This window comes from Gasterosteus aculeatus, chromosome 10 (assembly GCF_964276395.1).
Source record: "Gasterosteus aculeatus chromosome 10, fGasAcu3.hap1.1, whole genome shotgun sequence".
In the NCBI taxonomy this organism is placed as follows: domain Eukaryota; kingdom Metazoa; phylum Chordata; class Actinopteri; order Perciformes; family Gasterosteidae; genus Gasterosteus; species Gasterosteus aculeatus.
In genome coordinates, this window is record NC_135697.1 from 13359772 (window position 1) to 13386952 (window position 27181).

At 45.6% G+C, this 27181-nt stretch overlaps 2 protein-coding genes across 2 annotated transcripts in view; one reads left to right on the forward strand and one right to left on the reverse strand.

Moving 5' to 3' along the window:
• csmd2 (CUB and Sushi multiple domains 2) overlaps positions 1–5762 on the reverse strand; it is a 174237-nt gene extending 168475 nt beyond the window's left edge. The window contains exon 1 of the mRNA XM_040188144.2: positions 4908–5762. Coding sequence (XP_040044078.1) covers positions 4908–5082 — 175 coding nt within the window. The 5' untranslated portion in view covers positions 5083–5762. The remainder of the gene's footprint in view (positions 1–4907) is intronic.
• Positions 5763–6957: 1195 nt separating this feature from the next.
• LOC120826144 (uncharacterized) lies at positions 6958–26437 on the forward strand. The gene is made up of 6 exons (XM_040188155.2): positions 6958–7438; positions 8757–8967; positions 9102–10062; positions 10796–10882; positions 11020–11155; positions 26124–26437. Exons 1-5 carry the CDS (start codon positions 7194–7196, stop codon positions 11082–11084), a joined length of 1569 nt encoding a protein of 522 aa, XP_040044089.2. The 5' UTR covers positions 6958–7193; the 3' UTR covers positions 11085–11155; positions 26124–26437.
• Positions 26438–27181: the final 744 nt, after the last annotated feature.

The following is a 27181-nucleotide window of genomic DNA, read 5'->3' on the forward strand; positions in this document are numbered from 1 at the left end:
GAATGTAAAGCACATGTATTTGCACTTTTATTTCTAATTTTTTTAACTAAATTGTAACTATTTATTTTGTAAACTTGGCTTTCGCATTTAAATATTAAATGAAATATTACTACTACCACATAAAGCTTAATAGATGAAATAGGGTAAGCAATTGAATTATCCTGAAAATGATTTAGATATCCCTCATCATCTCATCAAGTGCCACTTTAATCATAAGATTCTGCAAATGCCCACCTGCCTATAGGTTCATACGGTGTAATGGTCCAATTTGTATTGTGTGTGTACATGCAGCTTTGTGTACTTTTGGGAAAGTCTGCATAAATTATAGTGCCTGACTATGTATGCGTGTGTGAGTCACTTGTGTGGCTGTGACCGGTGTGACGAAGCACAGTGACGGAGCTCTGGCCATCTGGAGACGGGTGACAGTTTGAATCACCAGAGAGCAGGATCGACAAAGAAAGGGGAGGTGGTGAGAGGGAGAAGGTATACGAGGGTGAGACAGAGAAAGCAGCAGGATGTCAAATCAGCAGCGGAGCAAAATGCACGAGGAAGAGCGCACGGACACGAACGGACATTGCGTCTCTCGGTGGCCCGTTGAGCTGCCTAAAGACCTGCTTGTCAGCACTTGGTTGAATCACCCTAGAATGAAACCGGGTGGCAACTTACAGACTCATCCAAACAAACACACACACACACACACATGCCGACAAGCTTACTTGCACGCTGTTAGTTAGTCCAACTAGAAAATCTGTTCACTCATCACTCAAAAGGAAAAGAGACAGAGGGCCCGTGTTGTCTGTCAGCGCGTAGAAGCATATCGCCTCTCACCTCTTAAAACCTGCGTTCCCTCGCCGCCTCGGATTTCCCTTCACACATGATTCCGTCCTGCTGTTTACCCTCCCTGTGCAACCTCTTTGTGATCACCATCTTCATCATGACCACCTCACTCCATTCCACGGCAAGGTGATCTCTACTTAACTCAAGTAGGCAATGCTTAAGTGGCAATACGAATACAAATCTACTTTGCACTCCAGACATTTTTCTCAGTTTTTGTCAATAGATGACATCATCCGTTCCTCAGCTCTCATTCCGTTGTTTATTGCTCAACGGTGAATTAGGACAGCAGATGGGAGATGGGACGCAACTGAGCGTGCAGGTGTAGCGGAGGATTTGAGATTGGGAGTGAGGAGAAGGCACACTGTTGCGAGAGAAGTGAGACACAAAAGAGAAATGAGAAGCCCATATAGTCATCAAGAAACATAAGACACACCGCTAAGTTAATGTGGTGTAGCCCTAAACCAGCTCTATTTTGGCTTCCACATATCTTAGACAACATTCATTGCAACACAATGCATCCATGATGATGTTTTACAATGTGGTCTTGGTTGGTTTCCTAATCTTCTTGGTAATGCAGAATGTTGCTATTAGAAACCTCTCAGCCATTAGAAAATTACCAGTACCTCGTGAGTGTTGACACCTGGACGATCTCTATAGTGCCACGTAAGTCTTGCCAAGACAATAAGTGGGATTCATAAAAACCCAGGGCTGAATCTAGAGCTTATATTTCACTGCAAATCAATCTGACGGTTTTATTCTTAATGGATAATAAATCTTAATTTCAAGCGGACAAGTTGACATGTTTAAATTGATTGTTTGGTACAACCAACAGCGCGGAGTGCCGAGATGGTGAGACATGTTCTAAGCTTGAGCTAGTTTATGTTGGACATTCTTTGTTACCTTAAAGTGAATTAATAAATGAAATGCAGAGGGATCTGCTGTCTAATCCTTTTAGCAAAGACACAATGAATGAACATGACTGATCTCTGTCTCCTCACATTCACAACACATAAAACGTAGAAAGGTTACTTGATTTTTAGGATCGTATCATATGGGGGAGTCTAATTGAGGTTTCAAAGCCATGAGAACATTGGAGAAATTCCAATCGGAAAAGCCAGCTCGCCCTCCACTGAAGAGCAGCCGTCGCTGAGGCTTGCTGGCAGCTGGAGCTGTCCTTGGTGCTGGAGACAACTTCAGCTCCGCGGTGAACTCAGCTGCGCCTGATGCGGTCCAGGGTGCTGAAAGCGGCCCTCCACGGTGAGCTTGTGGGGATCCCTTCTGCTCCTGAAAGCTCCCGCTAAAAAGTCCCGTTCAAAATTGACTTTTCGATTTAACAAAGTTGTACCAAAATCGTAAGAGAAAGTACACCGAAACTGTTTTCTCAGATCCCTCGTTGTATATAGAGTGAAGAAAATATAGTAAATACATCGTTTGGGTTTCCAAAAAGGTGTCCCCAAATAAATATGAATCAGTTACGTTAATTGTGGCTAGGGACATTTTTATATATATTTTTTGTATTTGTGCAACTTTAAAAACGACGAAAAATCTCCTTTTTTCCCCTCTCCCTGTTATTTCCGCCCAAATGCGCCCGTGCGCTCCTTCTCCCCCTAAAGCACCTGCCCACGCACACCGCCCCGTCTCATTCTTCGGGGGCATCGTGACTGTGCCAACACGAGTAAAACTTCACGAAGTAGAAAAGATCCAACGGGACGAGGCATCGGGCCCTCCGGTCCTCATAACATTACTGCAAGTTGCATCACGAGCACAGCGCGAAAGCGGGGAGGACGAATGCGCGCGGTCGTGCGTGTTAACGGACCCGCTGATCGACTGTCTCATGCGCCGCTGATGAACGAACGATCCGCCGGTCGAGTTGACCGGAAGAGCCTCTCCGTTCCCCAGATAACGCCACGTCATCGTCACCCTGCCCAGCACATCCTCCTCATCCTCATCCTCATCATCATTCCTCATCATCGTCACCCTCTCCCACGAGGCCCTCGCATTCTCTGCTCCGCACGACTAAACGAATCGGGGTTTATTGCCGCTCATTGAGCGACGAGTCCCCCGGGACCGCTGGTTTCGATCGCATGGCGTCATGCTTTTCTCTTCGATACCTCCCCCAGACCTTTGACATATATCTATATATTTTTTTGTCTTTCTGTGTGTCCCTCAGAAATGGTAATTGTGCTGCAGCGGAGGGAGGGGGGGGGGGTGCTCGTTGACAAATGAAGACAGTTCTAAATCTGGTGCTAAAGGAGCTGCCCTCTTCATGCGGCATAGCGCGCATTCCGCGTGCCACAGTTGGTCATTAATTGGGAAGTGTTGCTTTGTTTTGACAAAGTCGGCGGAACGCCACGGAGACCGGCCCTTCTCTTCCCTCTTAGCATAGCGTGAGGCTCTGGTGCCGCTCAATGGGAGGATGGGGCAATTGCTGGTGGCTGCAGAGGCACCGATGAGGGGTTGGGAGGAGTAGGGTGGGGGGGGGGGGGGGGGGGGTATTTATGGACACAGTTTAACGTAGACGATGAATAAGGGTAATAGAGTCGGGCTATTTCTGCGGTTTGGAAATATATGCAATAAGTTAAGAGTCCCTTTGCTGTCTCCGAGACTAGACTCAAACGGCGAGACGGTGGGAAATAAAAGGCTCCCCGGACGCAAATAAAGCAAGAAGCCTCCTGCGAATATAGCCGCAATGAGATTTACTCCACACCGAAAGTCGAGAGAGAGATTCGTCGGCGCCGTTTGGCACTGAGCTGCGTGTGTGGTGTGTCTACGTCTCACTGAAACCATCTGGGGCGCACGCGGTTGATGACACAAGTTCGATCAAAAGTGGGTGACACGTGGGAGATAGTCGGCGGTGCAACACGAGGCGATGACGTGTCCGTCAAATAGCAGTGATCGGGCTGAAATCACGCTCGTGCAGCACGAGGCGACGCAGCCTTTGGCGGTGCTGAGAATGTGCCCAGTTTCCACTCACTTTTTGGATGACGCGCCGTCCAGCCAAAAAAGGTACGAGTGGGCGAACAGGGCGCCATGACTCACTGTCAAGTTCAAATGGTGACCACGGCCTTTGGCTAAAAATAGTGCTCATTTTGTGGTGTGGAGCCAAGACAGTGATAAAAACGGTGGCCCTTCTTTGCCAAATAACATGCTCGGGATGGCAAACGTGTTTGAGGGTTTTTTTTTTCGTTCGAAAAGCATTTTGTTATCAGTGTCCACGGGAAAAGGAGGAAAAATCAAACATGGATCGGTAACGGGGTCTCTAATTTCACAAACCCGTTACGTGGAGAAGACGTAATAAGTAAATAAATAGTTATGATAATCTGTTGAATGTCCATCTCCCGTTTCAAGATTTAAGCGAGGAAAGAAACTCCAGAGTTAGTAGGCCTAACCCCTAATTGGAGACAATAGTACAGAACATGGTATTAATTGATGTATTGGTCACGTGGGTCGGTGGAGGTTCTCATAGGGTCTTAGTTGGGGAACCGAGAAGGACAGTCAAAAAAATGAATACCCCCTTCCCTTTGTCTCTCTGTCACACACACACACACACACACACACACACACACACACACACACACGCTCACTCCCTTGGACTCTGAACAGCATAATGATCACCCTCCCGTTTGACCACCTAACCCTGCCTCAGGTTCCGCTGCACCTGTAAAAAAAAACCTCCTTTTGATAGCAGGAATCCCACGATATGTGTATTTGAACATCTCCACAGCCCATTAAATCCACCCTCCATTTCCCAAGAAAACACATAACACAGTCGTGCAACGAAACGCAGCAACAGAGTCTAGAGAAGACAAGAGGCTCGGTGGCAATTCCGGAGGAACCGCTGGCCCCAGAATAGCCACCCGACCAGCCACCTCTCCCCTATTAATAACTTTAGGGGAAAGCACGGCGGCACCACAGCAAGGTTGACTCTAAATGCGCCTTTGGGGATGAGTACGTGTGCGCGATGCTCATTTGTATTCGGTCGGGGATCGTGGAGAGGGTGGGAGGGGTGGGTGGGATAAAACCTGCTGCATTTTCTCTTCATGTTTTCCGCGGTACAGATGGGGACTCACCGTTTGCTGAGGCGACCAGTAGCCCCACATAGAAGAGCAGCACCCGGCTCCAATGGTGCGCCCGCACTCCCGCCTTCATTAGAGCAAAAATCCGTATTCCGTCCTCTTTCCTGCATGCGCATTCCGGTCTCCCCGCAAGTCCCGTTGCTCGGTCCCGAATGGAAGCGGCGGTCATGGCAGGGCTTTTTCTCTGCTCGGGCAGTGCGCGATACTTCTCAGATGGTCAAAAGAGGGAGATTCACTCGGTGTCGGTGCTGAGAAAAATCCCAATGCATGGAGGAGGCTCGGATCTCGCAGCTGGACTGAACCATGTCATGCGGGGACCTGGGGGTTCAGAGTCTCTGTCTGAGAGGATGGATTTCACACCTAAAGGGAGGGAAAGGAGGGAAGTCGAACCCAACGAGGGAGACGAGAATCAAGTGGTCCTCGATCTACCCAGCACGCGGAAAAAAAAGAAGAACTCACGAAAAAAAAAAAAAAACTCGTCCGCTGCACATTTACCACTGATATTACCGGGAGATCCCTTCCTTCAGGTCGACCCGCTGCACTTATCTGTCCTTCTCTTTATTGCGTCTCCTTTGAGGAACAACATTTGCAGTGCCGGTAATCCACGTTCAAACTCGTAATTTGACCGAGGTTCGGAAGAGCCATCGCAGAATGAGTGAGAGACACACAGGTTATCCGGATCCAAGACAGGAAAGAAAAACCAGCCCGTTCTAGAAGTTGTCAACCAACGTAGTCAGATCGGACTGTTTTGGAGAGAGATGACCGGTGCGTATTCCTGGTAACGCACCGCTTGGCCACAGCGTCGTCTCGGGTCTGTGCGACGTCAAGAATCAGACTGCAGACTGCCTCTCTCTCTCTCTCTCTCTCTCTCTCTCTCTCACACACTCTCCCCCTCTCTCTCACTCCCCCTCCACCGCGGCCCTCTCCCCCACCACTTCACATTTATGAGTTAAAGGACATTAACCGACTTATTGAGTCATAAACTAATATGGTCCATTAGATGAATATCTCTCGGTGATAATTAAAACAATATGCTAATATACTAATAATAACAATACAATTCTAACCAGTAATTCTACCAATTCACTAAGGTAAAATCGAGGGGTCCACAACGAGGCCATTGTCTCCATCCATTAAGTCCAATCATGGGCCCGCCCGGTGGTTTAACATGGATGTCCACTTTCTGCTCACCAGACGTGAAATTGATGCTTAACAGGCTGGAACCCTGGACCGTAAATTTGAATGTCATTTCCACTTCTCCATATGACCGGTGTAATTAGTTTTTCGCAATGCGCCGTCCGTGGAAACAATCGCGATAATGAAATGCGCGTCGGCCTTCGACCCTGTTTTTAAGATGGGGGGGGGGGGGGGGGTCATAAAAAGTGTTACCGCAGCATTCAATTAAATTGTGCCAACCCTGGTGTGCGCCTGCAGCTCGTGGTCAGGTTGTTTAGCATTCTGTAGACTAATATGACACCTATTATCAGTCTGTTAATGCCGCTGGTCTATTTATGCTCACGCACACGCATTCTGCTGCGCGTGAGTTTGTTCTCCGATAGCCAATGCTGCGTAATTGGTTTGTCCAGTTTATTGTCAAATTGAAAGATTATCCAATTTGAAAAATTAAAGATAATTCGGGAAGGTCCAAAGCCGCAAAAAGAAAATGGTCGCCTTCTCGATAAACCAATAAACTGGTCAGTATTTGAAGGGCTAAATTGAATAAATAATCAAATCACATGACAAATTAATTATAGGGGCGGATGTTACAGGCCATATCCATTAATGGAAGTTGTTCAGTGAAACCCAGAACGTGTTATTTAAATACAAGTGTATTGACCATTTTGAATGACTTTATAGCATGAAACGTTTACCAGCTTTGCCAAATGCATTTGTGAACAAATAGTGTCGAGGTATTAGCAAGTTGGGCTTGTTTGAATTGTGTTCACTATTTTTTGCCTTCCATACATTGATCACCAAGACAAACGAGTTAAAAAAAACCCCGCAACTTTTACTTTGAAGGGGAAACCTTGCGTTTTCCGGCTCTGCACTTCCCCGACTCTTCTTAGCGTGAATTTAAGTAACAATACGAAGGTTTTTTGCATTGCACGTGTTCTTACAATAGAACACAAGTCAGTGCCTCTAAACTGACATTCTAGAGTCCTTTCGGTGTGCCATGGCAACCCGCCAAATAATGTTTCCTTACAAAAAGCTGGTTAGAAATAAACCATCGGCCGGCCGTAAAGAAAAGCTTGTGCGTGTGGACAACAACACGGAGACAACATGATGCCGTGGGGAAGGTCTCGCATCGCGACAGCCACTCCAAAACACTTGGTGGGTGCGTTCGCGCCGTTTCCGCGCTCCACGTGGATCCACGCTGACGTCCCGCGGGACAACTACGACCGCATCTGCGAAAAAATCTGGAGAGCAGCAAACGAGGCCGAGGAGGAGTTTGGCAGAGGAGCAAGTCCACCAGAGAGGCAGAGGAATGAAGAGGGCAGGAGAGTAGACGACACACCAACTCATCGGTGAGTCCCAGCAAACACACACGCATGCGCACAAACACGGCTACCGTCGTGGCCATTATAACAGAAAAACGCTGTAAATTGGTCCTCAAACAGTGTATGAAATTCACTTTTTAGCTAAATTATTCGACCAACTGCTGTGTGTTTAACCTCAGCGGAGTCTCATATGCTGCAACCTTTGCAGGCTGATGCAGCTGCATTATCTTGTTCTATTCTTGTGGCATCTCATTTCAGCATTTCATTTCTATGAATGCTACTAATTAGATCTGATTATGGACACATGGATTATGCGATTAGAAAACCGAAACCGCAAGAAGAGTTGATAAGAAGTTTGACATGTATTCAATTACTACTTGCTGTTGTTTTATATATCGGGTTTTTACAACATTAACAGGATCTTAGTGATGCATTTCTACAAAGTTGGTGATCAATTGAAAAAATATCAACAACACCAACAGACTTTAAAGTTTTTTAACCTGTAGCGTTCATACAGGCTCTTTTGTTGCCGTGGATACAGTGTCATTTTAAAAGTGATCACAGCATTTACCTTAATCATAAAGGCCTGTGGAAAATGAGCAAAGTTCTCACCCTGATCTACACACGGCAGTGTAGGGCTGCTGTGCGGTCACGGACCCACTGCGTAATATTAATGTACACCATCTGCTCACCGGCCGCCCCGGAGCTCGGGTGACATCGCCGTTATCATAAGCATCCCCGGTCCCACCGGACCGTCTGTTCCGCACCGCGCGGCTCGACGGTCAACAGGATGGTGACTAAAGAGCGGCCTTATTATAACGTCATGGTTTGAAGCGAGTGCCGGCCCACGCACAAGAGCCAAACACCCAGTGATGCCCGCTCTTTTGAGGCCAGGCATTGGGTTCAAACTAAACGCCCCACCCCGGAGGGGGCAATGACATTATGGTGAGTTACACAATATCAACTGGTTATCCCTTGTGCCTCATCGATATACACTGCAGGCCAACCAGTTAGTTTAGAAAAAGATGTACAACCAAAAAAAGGGCTATAGTTAGATTAAAAAAATACAGAAAACTCCCTATTCCTTGAATTACCCTGTTTTGAGCATGGCCAAGTTGAACTTTACTCAATACGACACAGTCAGTAAATAAACTGGTTATAAAACTGGTAAAAGTGAATTTACCTGCCACCGCTATTAGGAAGTTCTCCTTCTTCATGAATAGACTGCATGAGCACGTTAACCTTGTAGCGTTATAGCTTCTTTGCTGCGATGGTCCGTGACGTATGAAAACTGTGTTAACCCCGGCACCCTCCCACACGCGTATCCTTCTCTTTGTCCGTCAAGGGCCAAGGAGCAGCAGAAGGAGGCAGATGACTTTGGTCTGAGCACACGCTACGAGGAGGACGCGCAGCGGCACCACACAGCCTTCGCACTTCCTTGCCCCCGTCTCTCGGGCCACAGACCTCCCCCTGTGGCCGAGCCTGCACGGGAACTGAAGCCTGTGATGGAAAAAGAGATGAAACGAGCCAGGGAGGCGAGAGGGAACGCGGGTTTGGTGAGCACGAATGGTCTTTGTGGACAAAAGCGCTTCTATGTCGGTTTGCGACAGCCGAGTTAGAACATTACCACTAACTAATGAATAAAAAAAATACTGACGTTTGATCATTATCCTTGATTTCAACAATTCAGTCACGTCGGGAGGAAGAAGCGGGAGACGGACAAACTAGCGTGTCAAATGACGTTAAGGGGATCTTTGTCCCGGAATCCACCGGCAGAGAAAACAGCTCTGAACCTCAACCTCAACCTCCGGCGCCGGATCCAGTCTGCTCTGCCACTGCGGACCGAACCCTGCGCCTGGAGGATGATGAAGATCCTCAGCATGCTGCATGCGAAAGCAGAGATGGCGAGAATACAACTAGCAGTTGCGACAGTGATTCCAGCGATGATGATGATGATGATGATGATTTTGTAAGCCTACCTGGGGCGAGAAGTTATGCCACAGATAACAGTCGTGGTGAATCAGAGAGTGAAAACGACAGTGACGGAGAGATAAGTGAGATGTTGCGCTCACTTGAAGGAGCATGTTCCAACAGCGAGCAGGATTCCCTGTGTTCTTTCACAGCGGAAGACTTTCCACTCCTATCTGCCACAAAGGCTGGCAACCCACCACGTCCCACGGAGCCCCCAGCCTGGGGGAAGATGCAGAGCCACTGGGAGATTCCCCTTTCAGCCTGGCCATGCGACTTCCCCGCTGCCACTTTGGCAAGATGCGTGACCGGCCGTGCCCATGCTCCGGTCCGAGGCAAAGCCGGAGCACCTGAGGCGAGCTCGCTGAGCAACGCACCAGCAGCCCCAGAGGAGCAGCCTTACAACCTGCTGGCTGACTTCCCAGCCCTGCAGCCCTCAAAGAAACCTTTAGCACTGGGTGTGTGGCGTGATGGGAATCCAGAGACCAAGGTTGCGGAGGGGAACAGAGGGCACGCTCGCACAAAAATCCAATGCCAAGGAAGAGGGGGTTCCTGTCGGAGGAAAATTCAAATTGTTCCCCTCGAGGTCCCCTCCGTCTGCACACGAGATCAAAAATCCGTAGGCAATTCTCCCACCGTCAGCGGCGAGGAACTGAAGGCCAGCAACCAGCCGACTCCTAGAGGTAATATATCCGCCAAGTGTGTTTATATATAATCTGTTTATTGTTAATAGCATTTTAAGTCATTCTTAACAGCCACTGGAGCAAAACAATAAACAAACATCCCTGTCTGAGATTAGGTTATTGATATTAATGACACTGTCTTACTCTGCTAATTGAAGGCAGGGGAGAGGAAGCAGCACCTGTCCCAGGCAGAAACGCTGCCTCTCAGAGGTTGCTGAGTGCAAAATGAGCCAAATTCCAGCTCACAAAGCTTCACACCTTTACTACTTTGTGTACTTTTTCTGAGCTCGAGACCAACAAAGTTGTGTCTATTGCATAATAGGCGAATCGGAACAACCATATAAACCAAGCGGGCAGCACGCAGCGTCACTTGTGATCACGGACAAGTCTGCCCGCCCACCGACGCTACCCACACACACACACACACACACACACACACACACACACACACACACACACACACAAGCATGCAACTGCTGCAGCTCTGTATGTAGTTGTTGACACACTTTGTGACTCCACATCGGTGTTGACGGGAGGTACTTCGTCAGCGACTCAGTGGGAAAATGTTTTCATAATGAGGGGATTATTGTGTATTGTGTGCGGTGTGATCATTCCTTTACTACTGTAACAAAATCAAACATTTTGGCAAATTCAATGATTTCATAACAGAATTGCTTCTTATTAAAGGTGCGAGGGGCATATGTGATACATGACGCTGTCTCTCCTCCAGCAGTTTGCAGCGTCATAACACAGCCCTGTGGATTTAGCGGCACTGAGTCGATCCCTCGAGGGGGCGCGGCCCAAAGAATTCCCTTGCTGGGTAAAATAACAACATTCTATTAACCCCCCCCCTCCATCTGCTTCCGACTTAACGAGACACTGGCCACACACCTGCATGTGAAAAATGGGGTATACTGGTAATCCCTTGCCCCCTTGCTGTGCACGTTGCGGTTGCAGGTACAGATGGCGTGGACACCAATGCCAGGTCCTGGGCCAGCGTTGCCAAGGTGGGCCTGGAGTAAGCAGCTGCCCCCCCGGAAGAAAGCCAGACCTTGTACCCTTCAGCAGATAGTTACCGTTAACATAGCCAAAGGTACGTTGACATGGTTTGACTATATGTGTGTGTTTGTGTGCTGTGCTGTGCGTCCGGGTGGGGTATTATGTTTCACGATGGGCTCATGAATAATGTGTCATGATCCCGGTTGAGCATTTATTTCGCACCACCTACTGAGCTGATGACTACAGCGTGTCATCTTGGCCCTCATGCACGGAGCTTCAAAGGTTCTGTGTGCAGCATTTTCAAACCTCAATACATCACTGTCAGATTAATTGTGATATTAAATTCCGCAATGCAAATGAGGCTGCAGTTGGGGGTGATTGGTGGTCTCCATCCCACCACCAGTGGTATTGTTACTGTTGGTGACATCAATTAATCTGTGCCTTTTATCGAGCTCAACACCGAAACACTGACACATCCCTGGCACAGTTTGGTCTGATAATGTTAAACGTTTTAACAAGACGGATGGGTAATGTCGTTTTTTGTAAAGAAGGGATCCAATGGAAACGTATAGAAAACGTTTTACTGTATGTCGTCACATCCTATTTGCCATAAATAATCCTGCTTTATGCCTCGCATGTCGAGAAATTAAAATGTTCAAACTCGCCACACATCAATTTTGACTTGACATCACAGACATTATTCTACGCCCTTTTATTCTGTAAATAGAAGTGTGCAGCATCACGCTGCCACTTTCCACTGTTTTCCAAGTCACATTTCACTTTTACCTCTTTTTTTTTTACCCGCTAATAAAGCCTCCCACTGACTAATAATGGCTGCGGCTTGTCAAATGTCCTAAACTTACTGATTACGAGCAATTAAACAGAACTCCGAATTCAGATTTAAAAAAGGAATTAAGGAAGAGTCTTGCTTTGAAGTGGATATAACTTTGCAGTGACCAGCACAATCACAGCACCACTTATCCTGTGCTGTTGCCTCGTTACAATTCAAGGCTGATCTGCGGCTCACTGTAATATCCTTTAAACCGTCCAACAAAGCTATTGTTGCTCCCCAGCTCTCCTGTGACATTGTTACTGTAACTGAATCAACACCATAGAAAAATACTTATCTTACTTATGTAATGTGTGTGTCTCTGTGTGTGTCTCTTTCGCTGTCTCTCAATAAATATAAATATATATATAGATATAAATACCCACCCATACAATGTTGTTGCTTTCACAACAAGCTCAGACAGAATAGCCTTGAAAACTGGTTGTTCTACCCAGTGTGATGTTGACTCACATAGTAACAACGAATTACAAGAGTAAGAGAGATTAGGGATTTTCAGCCAATCACAATGAGAGGTCAGTATGGGGACGTAATTATACATGCTGGTGTGTTTTCAATGAAGCCCAAAAGACCAGCTGTGTTGAGGGCATTTCACTTCTGAGGCCTTGAAATCCTTTCAGAATGCTTTCTATAAGTGGCAGCTGGGATTTAGCATGTATGTTACAGCTCTGTCACAAGCATACCGCTGGATCCATCCACATGTGCGACTAAGCACAGCGAGGAGCCGCATGAGCAAAAGTGTTTTAAGGCCTTTGTTAGTGCAATCAAGCAATGTGTGTCATTCTGCATCAGTGAAAACACTGTATCCAACTTGTTTACAACCAAAGAACTGCCACTTATATTATCATAAAGAAACCTCTTGATATTGTTTATATTTTTTATGCATTTTGAAAATCAGAACTGGCTTCAGAATTCCGGTTTTCCTCCGCCTGAGGTGTTTGAATGTATAAATGGTGGCATCTCCATAACTGAGCAGCTATTGTAACTCCAAACACTAAAGGTTTAGTTTGATTTTGAGAATGTTGATCAGTTATTTCTATGAGAGCTGGATGGAACAATCGATGCCTTAGTATGAAGACAGGCTAACCTGGCTTTCTTCTCTTTTTTAAAGTAAAGAAGATTTTCTTTGTATGGTTTCAACCAACAAGATTGAAACATGTGACCTGCAGACGGGCCAGTGGGGAGATTTCCTTCATCTTTGGACAGAGCCTGACTATCTTGCTAAGCTAAGCTAATTCGCTTAGCTATTACTTTTACGACTAGGTTGTCTTACAACAAAGTTCTGCATTTGTAATCTGGAAGATGAGGTGGCTCTAACCACCACGGCGCTGCGACTCCGCTCTGCTCCTGGTTTCCCAATAATACGTCTGTAAGCTATTTAAATTTGGCGTGCAAAATCCCGCGTTGTGGTGACAGTGACAGCAAACTCTGAGGTTTGCCCATTTTGGCCTCAGCACTTCCCATTCTGCAGGATAATTACTGAGGCTGCAGTACACGTTCCCCCTGTGTGGAAGTAGCAACATCGGGTCTCTTCGTGTCAACTGAGAGACGATATGCAGGAGGGAAAGGCTCGGTGGGTCGGTGGGTGAGCGAGAGAGAGGGAGATTGTAAAATGTGTGATGGTGATGGAGAGAGACATTATGAAAGTTTTATTTTAGGCAGCTAAACAGCTGATGCAGGGTTTTAAAAGGTGTTTATAGAGAGAGCAAAATAGTAATGAGAACTATTTCAGTCACTGACGTGTTTTAAAACCTGTCTTGGTTTCTGTCTCTGACGCACACACGGAAGCTGACGTTCACACACGTCCACACGTTCTTGGCACTCTGGCACTGACCATGATTTAAACATTCTGCTATTAAAGATTGACAACGAGAGAAAGGCTAGGAAATAAATGCACATTAAGATATTTTAATCAAATGCAGAGATTGGGAATGGGTGATTTTTATTAACACCGAGAACCGAGGTTGTACAATATGAGTTCTTTGTTTTATTCCAAAAGCCTCTCACTCAGGCGCCCAGACCCTTGTTTGTTATTGATTTAAACCTTTACTGCCTCAGTAATCAAATCCAGGATATTAGATACTGCCTCTAAGAGAGAGCAATTAAGTGGAGCTTCTTTCATTGTGTCTGGGAGTTGGAACACCTAGACCAGCAGTTCGTTGCCACAGCATCCGCGTGAGGAAAAAAAGAAACAAATTGACAATTAAAAGTGCTTCACTCTTGGCAGACGGAAGAACAAACAAACGAGTGGCCAAATTGTTTGGTTTAGCGGCCTGATCGATGGTCCGATGCAAATACGGGTGTGTCAGAAACCCAATGTGTCGGGAAGGGGGGGGGTTGCTCGCTGCGAATGAGGCTCGCGCATCCGAGCCTGTGTGCCCTCCAGCTTGTGCGAGTGTGCCGGCGACGCAGGCCAAAGTTTTCCCCTCTCTGCATTCTGCCTCTCTCCTCACGCGGCTAGCTAATAAGCCCCGTCTCCGAAGCTGTTGCTAGGTTACCGCGGGTCTGTTGTTACTCTCCGGCGGGTGGCCTTTTCCTTCTTCTGTGTGTTCATGAACTCAAGTGCGACATACGACATACGGCCACATGCAGCAGATGCAGGTAAAAGGTGCGGGGAGCCGCAACGCAGAGGCAGCCGCCCCTCGTCGTACTTTGGTTCTAGTGTGTGTCGCGGTGTTTGACCCGTGCGCTCGGCCGATGGATTCCAGCAGGTGTTGGTCTTAAATGTTCCTTTGACGGGAATGTCCGTCTCATTGCTCCGCTCATGCAAAGTCATCCGGCTGAAAGCGTACTTCAAAGTAAGGAGGCTGAAATGATCTGGTAACCAGGCAACCAAAACAAGGTTTTTTGTGTCTAAAGCAAAATACTTAAAAGCCCTCAAAGAACATGGGAGGGTTTTCCCTCCCCTTGTGGGTGGTTCTTGGGGGGTGGAAGGAGTCCCATAGACTGGCTTTGAGGTAAGCACGAGAGGCAGAGAGTTCTTTGTATGTTTGTTCATCATCAGGGAGTCTCTGGCTCTCTGTTTTCCAGCCTCTACAGTGACCCTTCAGTTACAGAGACACCTCCGAGCTTTCAAGTTAAATAATTATTGGACAGTGGAAAAAACCTAGACAGCAAACTACCCACGAGTGCAGCGGTTAAGTATCGATGTTAATGCGGCAAAGCACAAAATGGCCACGATAAAGCACTAAAGATAATAAATGTTGAGGTTTTTGGATTTCAGAGCCCAGTCTCAAGTCTGTTTTGGATCAACCCCCCCCCGGCCCACGCTCTGGCATTTTGAAATGCTCAGAGATGGAGGATGGTGCTGTGAGTGAGCGCCTGGCATCATGAGACATTTCCCTCTCCAGCCAAAATGCAAATGACAAAGCGGCATTATGATTAGTATTATTATTATTACTGCATCTTGATGGTTTGCCTCCTCTCTGGATGTGTCAATTGGTGGAAATGTGACTTTTCGTTATATGATAACACTGACTTTTATTGTACTGGTGTGTTAATATTAAAAGTAGTACGCTATTCAACACAGCCTACAGAAAGGCAATGCCAATTTGGCGGAAACCTCTTCAACTTTGCATTAAGCTGGATAATTAGTCAGACGGACCTCATCAAAACCTTCATTTTGTGATGGTTCGTGTGCACAGGTGATAAAGGCAACTGTGTTTCTATATATAAAGCTGCGAACTGTAGAATGTTTCTTTATAGTAGCCTTTGAATTACATGCATGGTATTGTTCATGACTCCTGTATTTCTCCTGAAATTCCAATTCCCCACAATGTGTGTGTGAGTATATCCTAGCTATATCGATTATGTGGCCATTGTGCCCATTATTGCGATCAGTTGACTGATATCTGAAAGCCGCTATTGCTATTTAAGGCACCATTACGTGGCAATTTACGGCTGTTACATCCATCTGGCCTTTTAAAAAAACTCACTTAGGTTTAGACATCAGAACTACTCACTTAGCTTTATCCAGAATAAAATACTATTTTCTATCTAGGCCTCCACATGCAGAGTTGAAGCTTAACTTGAGGTGTTTTGCCTCATTTCTTTATGGACTAAAAGCAAATCGTCCAAATCGTGTTCCTGAAAATGTTGTATTTTTTCTAGTTCCATTGTGTTTCTGAAATAATACAAGCAGACACCCTGACAGCAAAGATGAACATGGTGGAAGTGTTTATCAAAGCTACGTATACCTTACCTACTCCTTCCTGACACTTTCTTGGCTTTCAGACTAGCTCAACATTGATTCCTTCTTTCTTTTCCTCAGGACATTATTTATTTTTCTCTCTCCCCCTCTCTCTCTCACTTGTTTTATCTCTTCTTCCACCATTTTGGAACTCAGGCTAATTATGCCAACTGTCCTGCTGGAGTCCGATGTCCCAGTTTTCCCTTTCAACAGGTGATACCGCTAAAAGTCCAATTTTTTTTTCGCAATCCCTGCAGTTTGCAGCCAGTTTTAATTTGCATCGCTGAATTGACGTTGAATTGTAATTTATGCAGGAGCCTGTGTTTGCACGCTGCAGCTGCGACTTAGTCCCCCATTGATTCTTACCTTATTTCATGAAACTGTCAGCTTGTATTACATATAAAGGTGGTGCCATTTTGCAATAAATCTTCCTCAGAAGAGATTAAACAATCCTCCGTGAGAAAAAATGCTAAATGTAAGTCACGTGAGATTGCAATGCTTTGAGCACGACAGTGTGAGCACTTGCGTGTCCGTGCATGTGTTGTTTTGCGTGGATGTACGGGCGCGTGTGCATTGAAGTGGGAAAACCTGCCTCATGCTTTATAATTGAATATGGGGAAAAAAGGCTTTTATTTGTCCCGGTGTCACTGCTGATGGATGCCCCTCATAAGACGAGCACAATCAGGGATCATTCCTCATCTTTCCTCCCACTCCTTTCACTTCTTCTCCATCATAATCTTTTATTCCCTTGGCCCAACCCTTACCACCCCCCCCCCCCCAACCCCCACACCCACCCACCACCATTTTTTCTTTCGGTTGGCACGCGTATCTAGCGGTGTCAAAGTGTATTTCCTGCTGCCACGTGTAGCGTCTGTTCTGTCCTGGATGAGAAGGAGGTCTTTAAATGTAAATGCTTTGACCATCACATGGCCATGCAAAAGAAAAGGCGTCTTTTTGCTTTGCTCCCAACATCATATATACATCATTTTCCCACTTCTAAGGCGATACATTTTGCATGGATAAGATCAGTGAAGAGGCACGTAAAGGCCACACTAGTGTTGTATTATATTTCAGTGGTGAGTTAAAAGCCGGTGGATGCGTGGACCAGAGGTTTTGTAGACAAAATCCTACCTGCACATCCAAAATCAAATCTAAACAACGATTTGAGCATTACAAGCTGTATTTTGAAGGTACCACTGTATTGCAAACAAGCATAATGCTTTGTCTACATTACCCTTGCAGCAAAGGCCTCATGCCTTCAAAAGATGCTAAACATGCACGCGTTCCGCCGCAGTTCAGCTGTGCGTTACAGCTCGTTTGGCTGTACTCCCAGCTATGCACAACGTTATTATAGTTTTACATGCAAACTCCAAACAACTCAGACAAATGATAAATGTGTGCTTTTTGTTGCAGTTTCGCACATTTAGTGCAAAGCTCAAGGGGTCACATGGCCGACATAAACAAACACTTCAAAGCCTGTGAAATAATTGGCCATGTGAATGACATCTATGCCAATGTGCTGAAGTGCTGCCCACATTCCAGATTTAACAATATAGTTTACTTGTTGCTTTACAACAAGAATGGTTCGTCGAAATGTCATAAAAAATGTCTGTTATGTACATGAGTCTGTTATGTACATGAGTAGAACGTTACTTCCAAATAACAGTCATTTAAACAACTCAGTATGGATGCAGCTCTTTGGCCTCATGGTGAGCCATTCGATGTACAAAAGCATTTATTTTGGTGAGGCAATTATTGCATGCTAGCGTTGTGCTTATGGTTTTCACAATACTACAGCCAAAGGAAAATCACCATGGAGACACGCCATGTCCATGATGTTGAAAGATACCCACAGCGAGAGGCACCTCATTGGCCCCAGCTGAATTTCAACATAGGAGTGCTTATCAGCCATCCACAGCATGTCACAGCTATGCATATAATAGTTATTTCTCTCTTGTTAGTGGTCACGGCCACGGCCTCTGTTATGCTGTACCGTGCCGCCTCTCAGCTACCATTAAGTACAAAACGACGCCTCTCTGTTTTTCAAAATTAAGCCCACTCATCAAAGCGCTAATAACCCCACGGTCGCTCTCATCATGTGTCTGGCCGCACGTGTTGAGTGCACATCTTTGAATCAGCTTCCTTTCCGCTGAGCACAGCGCTGGTGCGAGTGTATCCGCGCGTAGCCTCCTCCTTCAAAGTCACTGCCTGCTGATTGTCCCTTGAATTACGGCCTCGTCCTGAAAAGCATCCCTTCGCTGGGCGTCATTTATATGCGTAATTTGTAATTACCATGAGTTAAAGAGGTTGGGACAACTTAAGTGTTCTCGGTGTAAAGGCACCGTGCATGCGACGGGTGCGTTAATAAATGAGGGAGAAGTCTAAAGCCGGCCCCGTTCACATTGTGCGGGGAACAGCGGTTGCCAAAAAGAGAGGGGGGGGGGGGCGTTTCTCAGTTAAGCTTCAAACTGTCTGACAGCCGCTCAAAGGTCGGACCGCGATTCCCACTGTCCTCTCCCCTCTGTTGAGGAAGGCAGGTATGTGTCCCGCTGTGGTGCAATGAGAAAGGATTCGACCGAGTCGCTGTAACGCATTCATATTTAACCGAGCTTTTTAAACTTGCATCGCACAACTGTTGAGTCGAACCAGACGGGAGGGCGAGGAACAATAGAGAAGTAAATGAGAGGAGGGGTGTGCGAGGGGGGGGGGGGGGGTGAATGGAAAAGATTGTTGGAGTCATGAAACTTTTTTTGGCCTCTTAAGACGCTCGTCTAAACTTGGATTAATAATGGCGCACTAAATAAAAATTCCCAGGCAGCGACACTCAGGTTACCCCATGCGGATCACAAAGTGGGATCGGCGTAGTAGCAGAGAGGGCGACAGTTCCAGCTCCAGCTCGCATCTTTACATGCAGGATGAGTAAACACGCACCCCGTGGTGCGCGGGGGCGCGGGGAGCACAGCGAAACGCGGCTTATGGCACACAGCGACGTGGCACACCTCCACCCATCTCTACGCGCAGGAAGACAGCGGGGAGGAGATACAGGCGCAGGAAGAGAAGGATTTGATAGACAGATGAAGGATCCGTGTGGGGGAGGAAAACGCATCGGGGACCTGAGGAAACAGTCTGTCTTTTTTTTTGATGATCTGATTAAAGCGGAATGTTACTGCAGTCTGCATGTTAAAAAGCTGGGTTACAGCACCCGTTTAGCATCTTTTCATTTGGACTTGAACCGTGTTCCCCTTGTAGATAACTTTGAGGGCAATAATGACGTCACCATTAACGTTGGATCTATATTTATGCCACACACACTCGTCGCCGCCACGCTACGCGCTAGTTGGCGTCGGCCTCCGACGAGTTTCCGATGCCAGGAGGGAGGTTTGGCAGTGAAGGTTACATTAAGCAAATCTGAGGAACTAAATAGTCTCCATTGCTGAAACGCCAATTATCGAGCGCAATTTCCACTGTAAAGGTTCCGCTCACCAATTTTCGCCGTCCTGTGTCAGGCGATTTTTGCCGATAAAAACGGTAAATGTAAAAGACTTCCATGTACTACACACAGCGAGCAAATGTGATTCACTTCAGCTGAAAGAATGCATAAGTATTTTTTTTACATGAAAATGGATTACCACATAAAGAACAAGGACAAGGAGCGAGGCCTGGAGGCAAATGTCCAATTGTGTTTTCAAAGAAAGATAGTTTCTTTGCAGCATTGTTCGTCGAAGCGGGATGTTGACAAGTCGAGTCTCTCTTCTCTCATCAAGCGAAGCTCCGTTCCGTTTCATCAAAGGCACTTCCTTTAAAAATGAAATAGTTTAACCTTTTTCAATCTCTCTTAAATTCCCCAATACCTTTTCATCAACAAACTCTTTGTGGCACTGTATTTTCTGCAGTTTTCAAATGCCATTTGCTCCCCGCCGCCCGTTTGTGCACCACCAGTGAGCATTGAGGACTGAGGCGGGCGACGGCGGGCTTGATAACCGGAACTCCTCGCCGAGCGGTCGGGGTGACTATGAGCGGCTAACTGTCGCGACCCACTCTGTGTCGGACACAAGGCGGGGGGAGAGGTGAGCGCCGCGGCCATTTCGGGGACACAAGGGGGCGAAAGCCAATGAAAAGAGCCATTACAGCCATTAGAGCCTTTCTTCCCGGTCTCACCACCTTCATGCTCTTTTCTTCAGGGTGCTCCTCTCCAATGACCTCCCTTTTCATCTCCCTCACACCATCTCCACCCCCCGTGGCCTGTGTTCTCTTGCTCTCTGCATTGGTCCACTGAGTAGCTTTAGCCCCCGATTATCGCTAAACGCCTCACAGAAGGATAAATTCATTAAACTACTGGTCAAAGTTAGTTTGGGAACAAAGTCCGTGTCGCAATGAATCATATTCCTCCCGAATTGAAAGGAAATGCATTTGGCCTGAAGCAAAATATAAAAAAATCATTCCACAACTAAACCTATGCTATAAAAATCTACGTGAAATTTCACTGCATTAGAAATTGGTGGGAGAAGTCGTTCAGCAGAGAACTCAAATAGTTTAATTTAAATATGGACAGTCTTATATCCTGCGTCGTAAACTAAGACCGGAACCTAGTGGACATTTTAATTATGTTAATGACTAATGAGGATGAAAGAGTCTCACTTTGAATGTTATTGAATACGATTGACAAATGCATTAGCAAATCACTGGGTTTAAATACTCTTGTATAGTGGGGCCGTGATTTTAATGAATGAGGTTTTCCTAGGCATGTAAGCAAGATGTGTATGGCTGTACTTTGTACAACATACTTCTAAAAAGTATAGTGGATTGTGGATGTATTTTATCTACAGTGAAAATGTCAACTTATCTGGTTGCTTGCTAATACATGTTCAGACAAAGTCTTAATTGCAACACGTGATTTTAATTAGCTGAAGTGGTGATGGGCAGATCACTCTCCATTCGAAACAGGTGTAGAATATGAACACCTATTTTTTATCCTATTTATTTTCTTCACCAACATACTTTGGTGGAAGTGTTCTCTAAGCTTAATATCTTTTTTTATTCATATTTGAGTTGAAAAAAAAGAGCGGAGGTTCAACTCCCTGGATTGCAACCAGAATACAAATATAGAAAGCTTTTTCTTACACTTTCATTTGTTGGATACATTTGGGTTTTAGCAATGGACCTGCTTTCGTCTCTGAGGAAGTGAAGATTTTTTTCTCTTTCTATTGACCATCAAAGTGAGAGCATTAAAGGAGTTTCACTGCCACCCCAATATTTTCTCGTCATCCAAACAGCGCCCAAATGTTGCCTTGATATTTTTATTTTTTGTTTGAATTTCATCGCTTGGACGTGAGCGAAACACGCACACAGCAGTGCACAGTGATGTGACCACACAGAGTGACGTGAGCGCATACATATACATATTTATGAGATCCAAATACTCGCACAGCATGCACCCAATCCTAAGCGTGCACGCAGCTAATTACCCCTGCAGACTTGTGTGCACGAGCACGTGCAGCACCTACAATAACCTGCAGATGAGTGAGGACAATCATTCATTAATAGCTTGTGACTTTGCGCACATTTCTTCCCTTTGCCCTTTAGTGTCTTAAATATTTAGACTGTTTGACATCAGATGCATTCATGAATTTCTATGGGGCAAGTCGCTGTCCCTAAATCGCACTCAGACACACACACACACACACAGACAGAGGAAAGCCCAAGTGTGACCAAGCAGCGGGATCCAGTCAGAGGCAACTCGTCTCAGAGACCAAGACAGGATCAGGGCCCTTTGTAGTTCATGGCTCGGTTGCCACAAAGCCCTGCGCCATTTTTGGACGGCTCCATTCAAGATAGGTAGAAGATTACTTGTGGACTCGGCGCAGGCCGTGAGCGATCCTCTGATTGTGACATCAGAAAGATGGTGTGTGTAGTCTTACACACAGACGGGGGGTGGCGAGGGGGTCTTATGGGTAAAAGTAAAACCAGTAATAAGGCAGCCAGAACAGAGCCCACTGAAGTGCCCGTCTATGAAGGATCTCATCTGAGAGGAAGAGGCACATCAAGTCGCTTTACACCTTGCAATGTAACATAAACCTATCATGTAGTAGCCATTACCGTTTGAATGGTTCTGTAAAGTGTCACTTCTGCAACCTTTCAATCAGAAACCTCCTAGTAGTCTGAGGTGTGTTTGTTTAAGGCGTCTTAACCGAGGGACAGACCACGCAATCAAACCTGGAGGGAATAGCTGCTGCATCAAGTCAAAGGGAAGATGCCACCTCGCCAGACCTCTTGACTTGAATCCCGAGCAACTCTGAACAGTCAGTCCTTTTATCTGGGTCTGTGGGAGTTTAAACCAGGCAGGGGGGGAGTCACCTTTGTAAAACATTGAGTAGTGCACTTTAGGAAACCGGTCCCTTTAAAAGAGACGTTCCCAGGATAGACATGCTACATCGAATCACACTCCTCCCTGCACACTGCCTCGATAAAAATTGTTTGTTTGAGTCGAGAGGGTTTCATTTCGCCGGGTGTACAAGTCCATGTCCAACACCGGAGCCTGCGCCTACCAAAACAATACGGCTTTGACGCATTTACTTTGGAAAAAAAAAAACATCTGAAACATTTCTGTGCAAATATCGACACATTTGACGCAGAGCTGATTCAACGCCGGAGAACCCCAGTGTTGCACCCTAATTTGAATTTTTGTCGGGATGTCTAGGAAATTTGTGTAGCCCGTCGAGATCTGCTTGTAATAATGTCAATACACCTGGTTGATTTAGTGTTTGTGGGTAAAAAAAAGTATGCAGTATGCAAGTAGGCTCAATTCACTACCTGACAAACATGTTTCAACGATTACATTTAGCAGCACTGATGAATAAAGTTGAAAGCTTCTGAACTGTGAAATCCAGCACTTTGTGGGTTGACATATATCAAACCAATTATGGCTTATTAACTCACCATTACTTACTGCAGGTCAGAGGAAATTATTATTATCATTACAGTGGAGGAAATAAAAGTAAATCCAGGGTATAACTGAAATTAGTCAGGGATCATTTATGAGGCCAGGTAGCTGCTTTGAGGATTAAACCCACTCAGAGGGAAACAGATAGCCGTAACAAGTATACAAGCCTTCCTCTGCTACGGTTTTTGGTTTAGTTGCAGTTTTTAATTACCCTGCACAAAATGTGAGAAAAAAAAATCAAACTTAACTTAAGAACCTTAAGAAGAGGTCAGATAATGTCAAATCAAATAACGAGGCGCCAGTGACCCACTGGTTTGTGGACTAGACCAATGCTAACTGATTTAAGAGGTCAGGAGCTCTGTTCCTTTCACACGCTTTCACCAAGGCAGCGCCTCAAAGCGGGAGCACATGCTCACTGAGAGCCTTGAGTTGCATGTCATCCACCTGTGGTTGACCTACATTGTATCAGCATGTGGCAAATGGCACCATGGATAAGAGAAAAGAGAACATATTGTTTCAAAGAGCATTTTAAAATGACTCTTTTGGGAAACACTGCTAATGCTTAAGAAATCTTACACAGTCTTTAGGAAACGCTGATCAGGCCAGCGAAAGGACATCAAAAAAAGGTGTAATGTAAAATATAAAGATCCTTGAAAGTTTTTTTCAAAAAGGACAAAAAAGAAGAACGTATTACTTTGAATTTCATGTGCACCGAAATGTGTCTTCTGTTTTTCAGGCCGAGGGAACGAGGGCTGAACTCGGCCTCATGTGGCGTCAGCGTCAATTGTGTTTGTGCAAGACACTACCCGATAACGACGTCTCGCTAGACTTTGTTATTTCCCCCTGTTACCAGCCTAACAAATGTGTGCATCGCCCGAGTGTTGTCAACTTTTTTTGCTTAATCTACTGCTTCTACGGGACTGAACCAGTGAGAGATTCATCAAGTGAGGCGGAGGCAAAGGACACAGCGGACACCAGTCGGTGCTTGAGCTCATTAGTGAGCGTATGCATGCTCTGCACACACACACACACACAAGTGAGGTCCCAAATAAAAAATGCAAACTATACGCACTTTGCAAATGAATAGAGTGATGCGTAGTAATAACAAAATCTCATTGTACTTTTGTGATAGTGAAATGGCGATTATTCAACAGTGCAGTCCTTTTTTTCGCCAGCGGACCTTCTCATACATAATGCATCCAAATCATTGCATTTTTCCTCCATTCGGGGCTACAATGCATATTTCATCAAGCCAGTGAAATATTAAGCACCCTTACGATTTGATATTCTCTTCTAAAGGGGATTTCAGTTCATATATTTCCTTCACATCACTCGTGTCTCCTCCGGGACCAAACTTCCGGGGGATGTCTTTATTTGGCTATATGTTTGTTCATTGGAGAGACGTTTGATTGGTTGATGCTGGAGCGATGATCAATGAGCCAACCAATCAATTCCAGAGATTATCAAGGCTCAGAGGCCATTGATCTATAAGTGGGCTCAGCGCTGAATGGCAGGTTGGCCTCACGCCAACTGATTTGATTGAAATTAGAGAGTCTCAAACTGTGCAGCTTCTCTGCCTCAAATGTCCACTGTTATTTAGGTGGAGAGATATTGGAGAGACAGGTGAGTAAGGAGCATCACCACAAGAATGTGAAAGCAAAGGTCTGCTTTTTACCCTTGAATGAATCAATTACAATTAATTACTTGAGGAGTTTCACCGCTTTTAATTTGTTGGTGCCGTATTGTCACAAAATTATCTTGGGTTATCTAAAAACTTTTTATCTAAATGTCAAATCTATATAAAAGTTTCAGAGGATGTTGGATGGATGGTGCAATTGTGACATTTGTGTTAAACACTTTTGTCATTTAAGAAGAAATCACCCTCAAGGCAACTGAACAAGTCATGTTACTTTTAGAACTGTGCAGCAGAGAGAAGGGATTTCAGGGATCCTGCCTACCGCAATGCTTACTTGCAAGTAATAAGACTATTTAACATGGTAAAAGAAATAGCAAATTTTGGTTTTCCTACCTAGGGTTAGATGAAAAAACTGACACCACTGTTATGTTTGAATTAAAAAAATAACTAATTCTTTTCACATTTTGAAATTAATTTATCTAGATTAATCAGGATTATTTTTTTCAAATCTTAATAAATTAACAAGTAATCGCTAGAAAAAGTGTGTTATCGACATGCCGTAATTACGTTTAATTGTGTTATTTTAAACACAAAACTAGACACATGTGATCATCTCTGAGGCCGGATTTCATCGGTGGAACATGTTGAACTAGCGAGTCTTCCTGCTGTCCCCGACAATGGTGGTCCTTTGCACCCACGTAGGGTAGGTGTTGAGATGGAAGTAGCCTAGCAGCTAGCTTAGCCTAGCAGCTAGTTTAGGCTTGCAGCTAGCTTAGGCTTGCAGCTACCGACATGTTCCTAAAGTGGTCCGTTTGCCACCTTCTGTTTGACACCTGGAAGAAATTCGTCTGCACAGTTCTCCGCTGTATGTCGCGGCTCTCATCTTCAACTACAGTCTAGGTCTCTCCGATTAAACCTTAATTGACTGCAGGCTCGCGGCGGTTTCTGGGGTCAATGTACACAGGAAGTAAACAAAGTTGCGTTGACTGCGTTAAAATATTTTGTCATTTATCTTTAGTTCATTTTAAGGTCGTTTAAAAAGTCCCCCCAATCACAAACGCAGACTCGACTCAAACCGAGTGAATGTTGAGACAAATAGCTCCAATTAAACAATTTAAATCTGCTGCTACAACATTAGGCATATGCAAGTTTTTCCATTGTATCCAATGCTCAAGTATCAACACATTTCGGTTTAATTGTGAGTTTAAAAGTGTATATTTTTCATTTTTTGTTATCTTCCCCCAGGCGAGAGTCCGGCGACGGTTTTGTTTTCGTCTGTGGTTAATCTCGCATCCCGCTGCAGCAAACTGCACAATGTTTTTGGGTTATTTTAAGCTGTCGTGGTCGCGGAGTCTCACACCTTCTCTGAACCTATTTTATTGCCTGTGGAATACGGCCATTGACTCGCCTGTTTACTCCTCACTCACAACTCTGAACTGCTCCCCAACAGGTAGGGGCCACTGGTGATAACGCAGCTGAGTGCACCTCTGATCCCGAGGCGTCGCCCTGCGCCCGGACACAGTGGGGCGTCAACAGTCTGCACACAGTGTGTACGGCTAACAGCTAACCGAACCACCACTACACACACACACACACACACACAGCTGACCACCTGTTGTCGTCCGCTGCCCCGCCGCCCCCTCTCTCTGAGTTTCAAGAACCCATTTTTAACCAGCGGAACAAATGTCTGACACGTTTCGTCGACCTCGTTGTGTCAATTAAGCTGTAGACTATTATCTCCATAATAAAATGTGTACTTTCGTAGCGAGCGCCTGACAAATTGTGTTCCGTCTTGGCAATATCCATTTCATTAAGGTGATACTGGTATTTGAATACAAACAAGGCTGCAGTTGTCTCACAACTCGGGTTGCCAGCGTGGCAGGTGTTCAAATTGACGACGTCGGGCCAGCTGGAGCCGATATGAGTACCAACAAAAAACGGCGCGACTGGAGCAGTTTCACAAACTCTGCACGAGTCCGGAAAAATATTAAAACAGCTTTGAAGAAATCTTAATGAGTGCAAACTCTCAATAGAGCAAGGACGCCCTTTATGCTTTTGAATATCGATGTAAAATATGAGGAAGAGTCACAGCTCTGCTTGACCAAATGTTTCTAAGACGACGCACTGAGAAAACTGAGATTCCGAAACGACAAAGAAGACATGAATACAACAGAAGAGAAAAGAAAGCAGTGTGCAGAAATATCTCACCAGGTCTTGTGTTTGTGTTAAAACTAAGTGAAATACTATAGATTACCTAATGAGGGCCTTAAAAAGCTTGGCACGTCCAGCACCATCTCCGCTCCATGCGCACGTGCTTGCTGAAGGCTTTTTGTGTATGCAACCATGCAACCATATGAAGGAAAAGTCAGCATTACGGTGTCTCTGCCGGCCTCTCCCTATCTTTCCTCAGTGGCATTTGGGTATTTGCTTTGCCGGTCCTGAGGTCTCACAAGCCTTGGAGACGTGAGAGAACCTTTGTACATCATAGCCTTCAGCGTCCTACCTTGC

Coding starts and splice junctions, on each gene's coding strand:
- LOC120826144 (XM_040188155.2), top strand. CDS start 7,194: ATGATGCCGTGGGGAAGGTCTCGCATCGCGACAGCCACTCCAAAACAC. Junction 8,968..9,101: donor CGAGAGGGAACGCGGGTTTG/GTGAGCACGAAT, acceptor TCAACAATTCAG/TCACGTCGGGAGGAAGAAGC. Junction 10,063..10,795: donor CAACCAGCCGACTCCTAGAG/GTAATATATCCG, acceptor CTCCTCCAGCAG/TTTGCAGCGTCATAACACAG.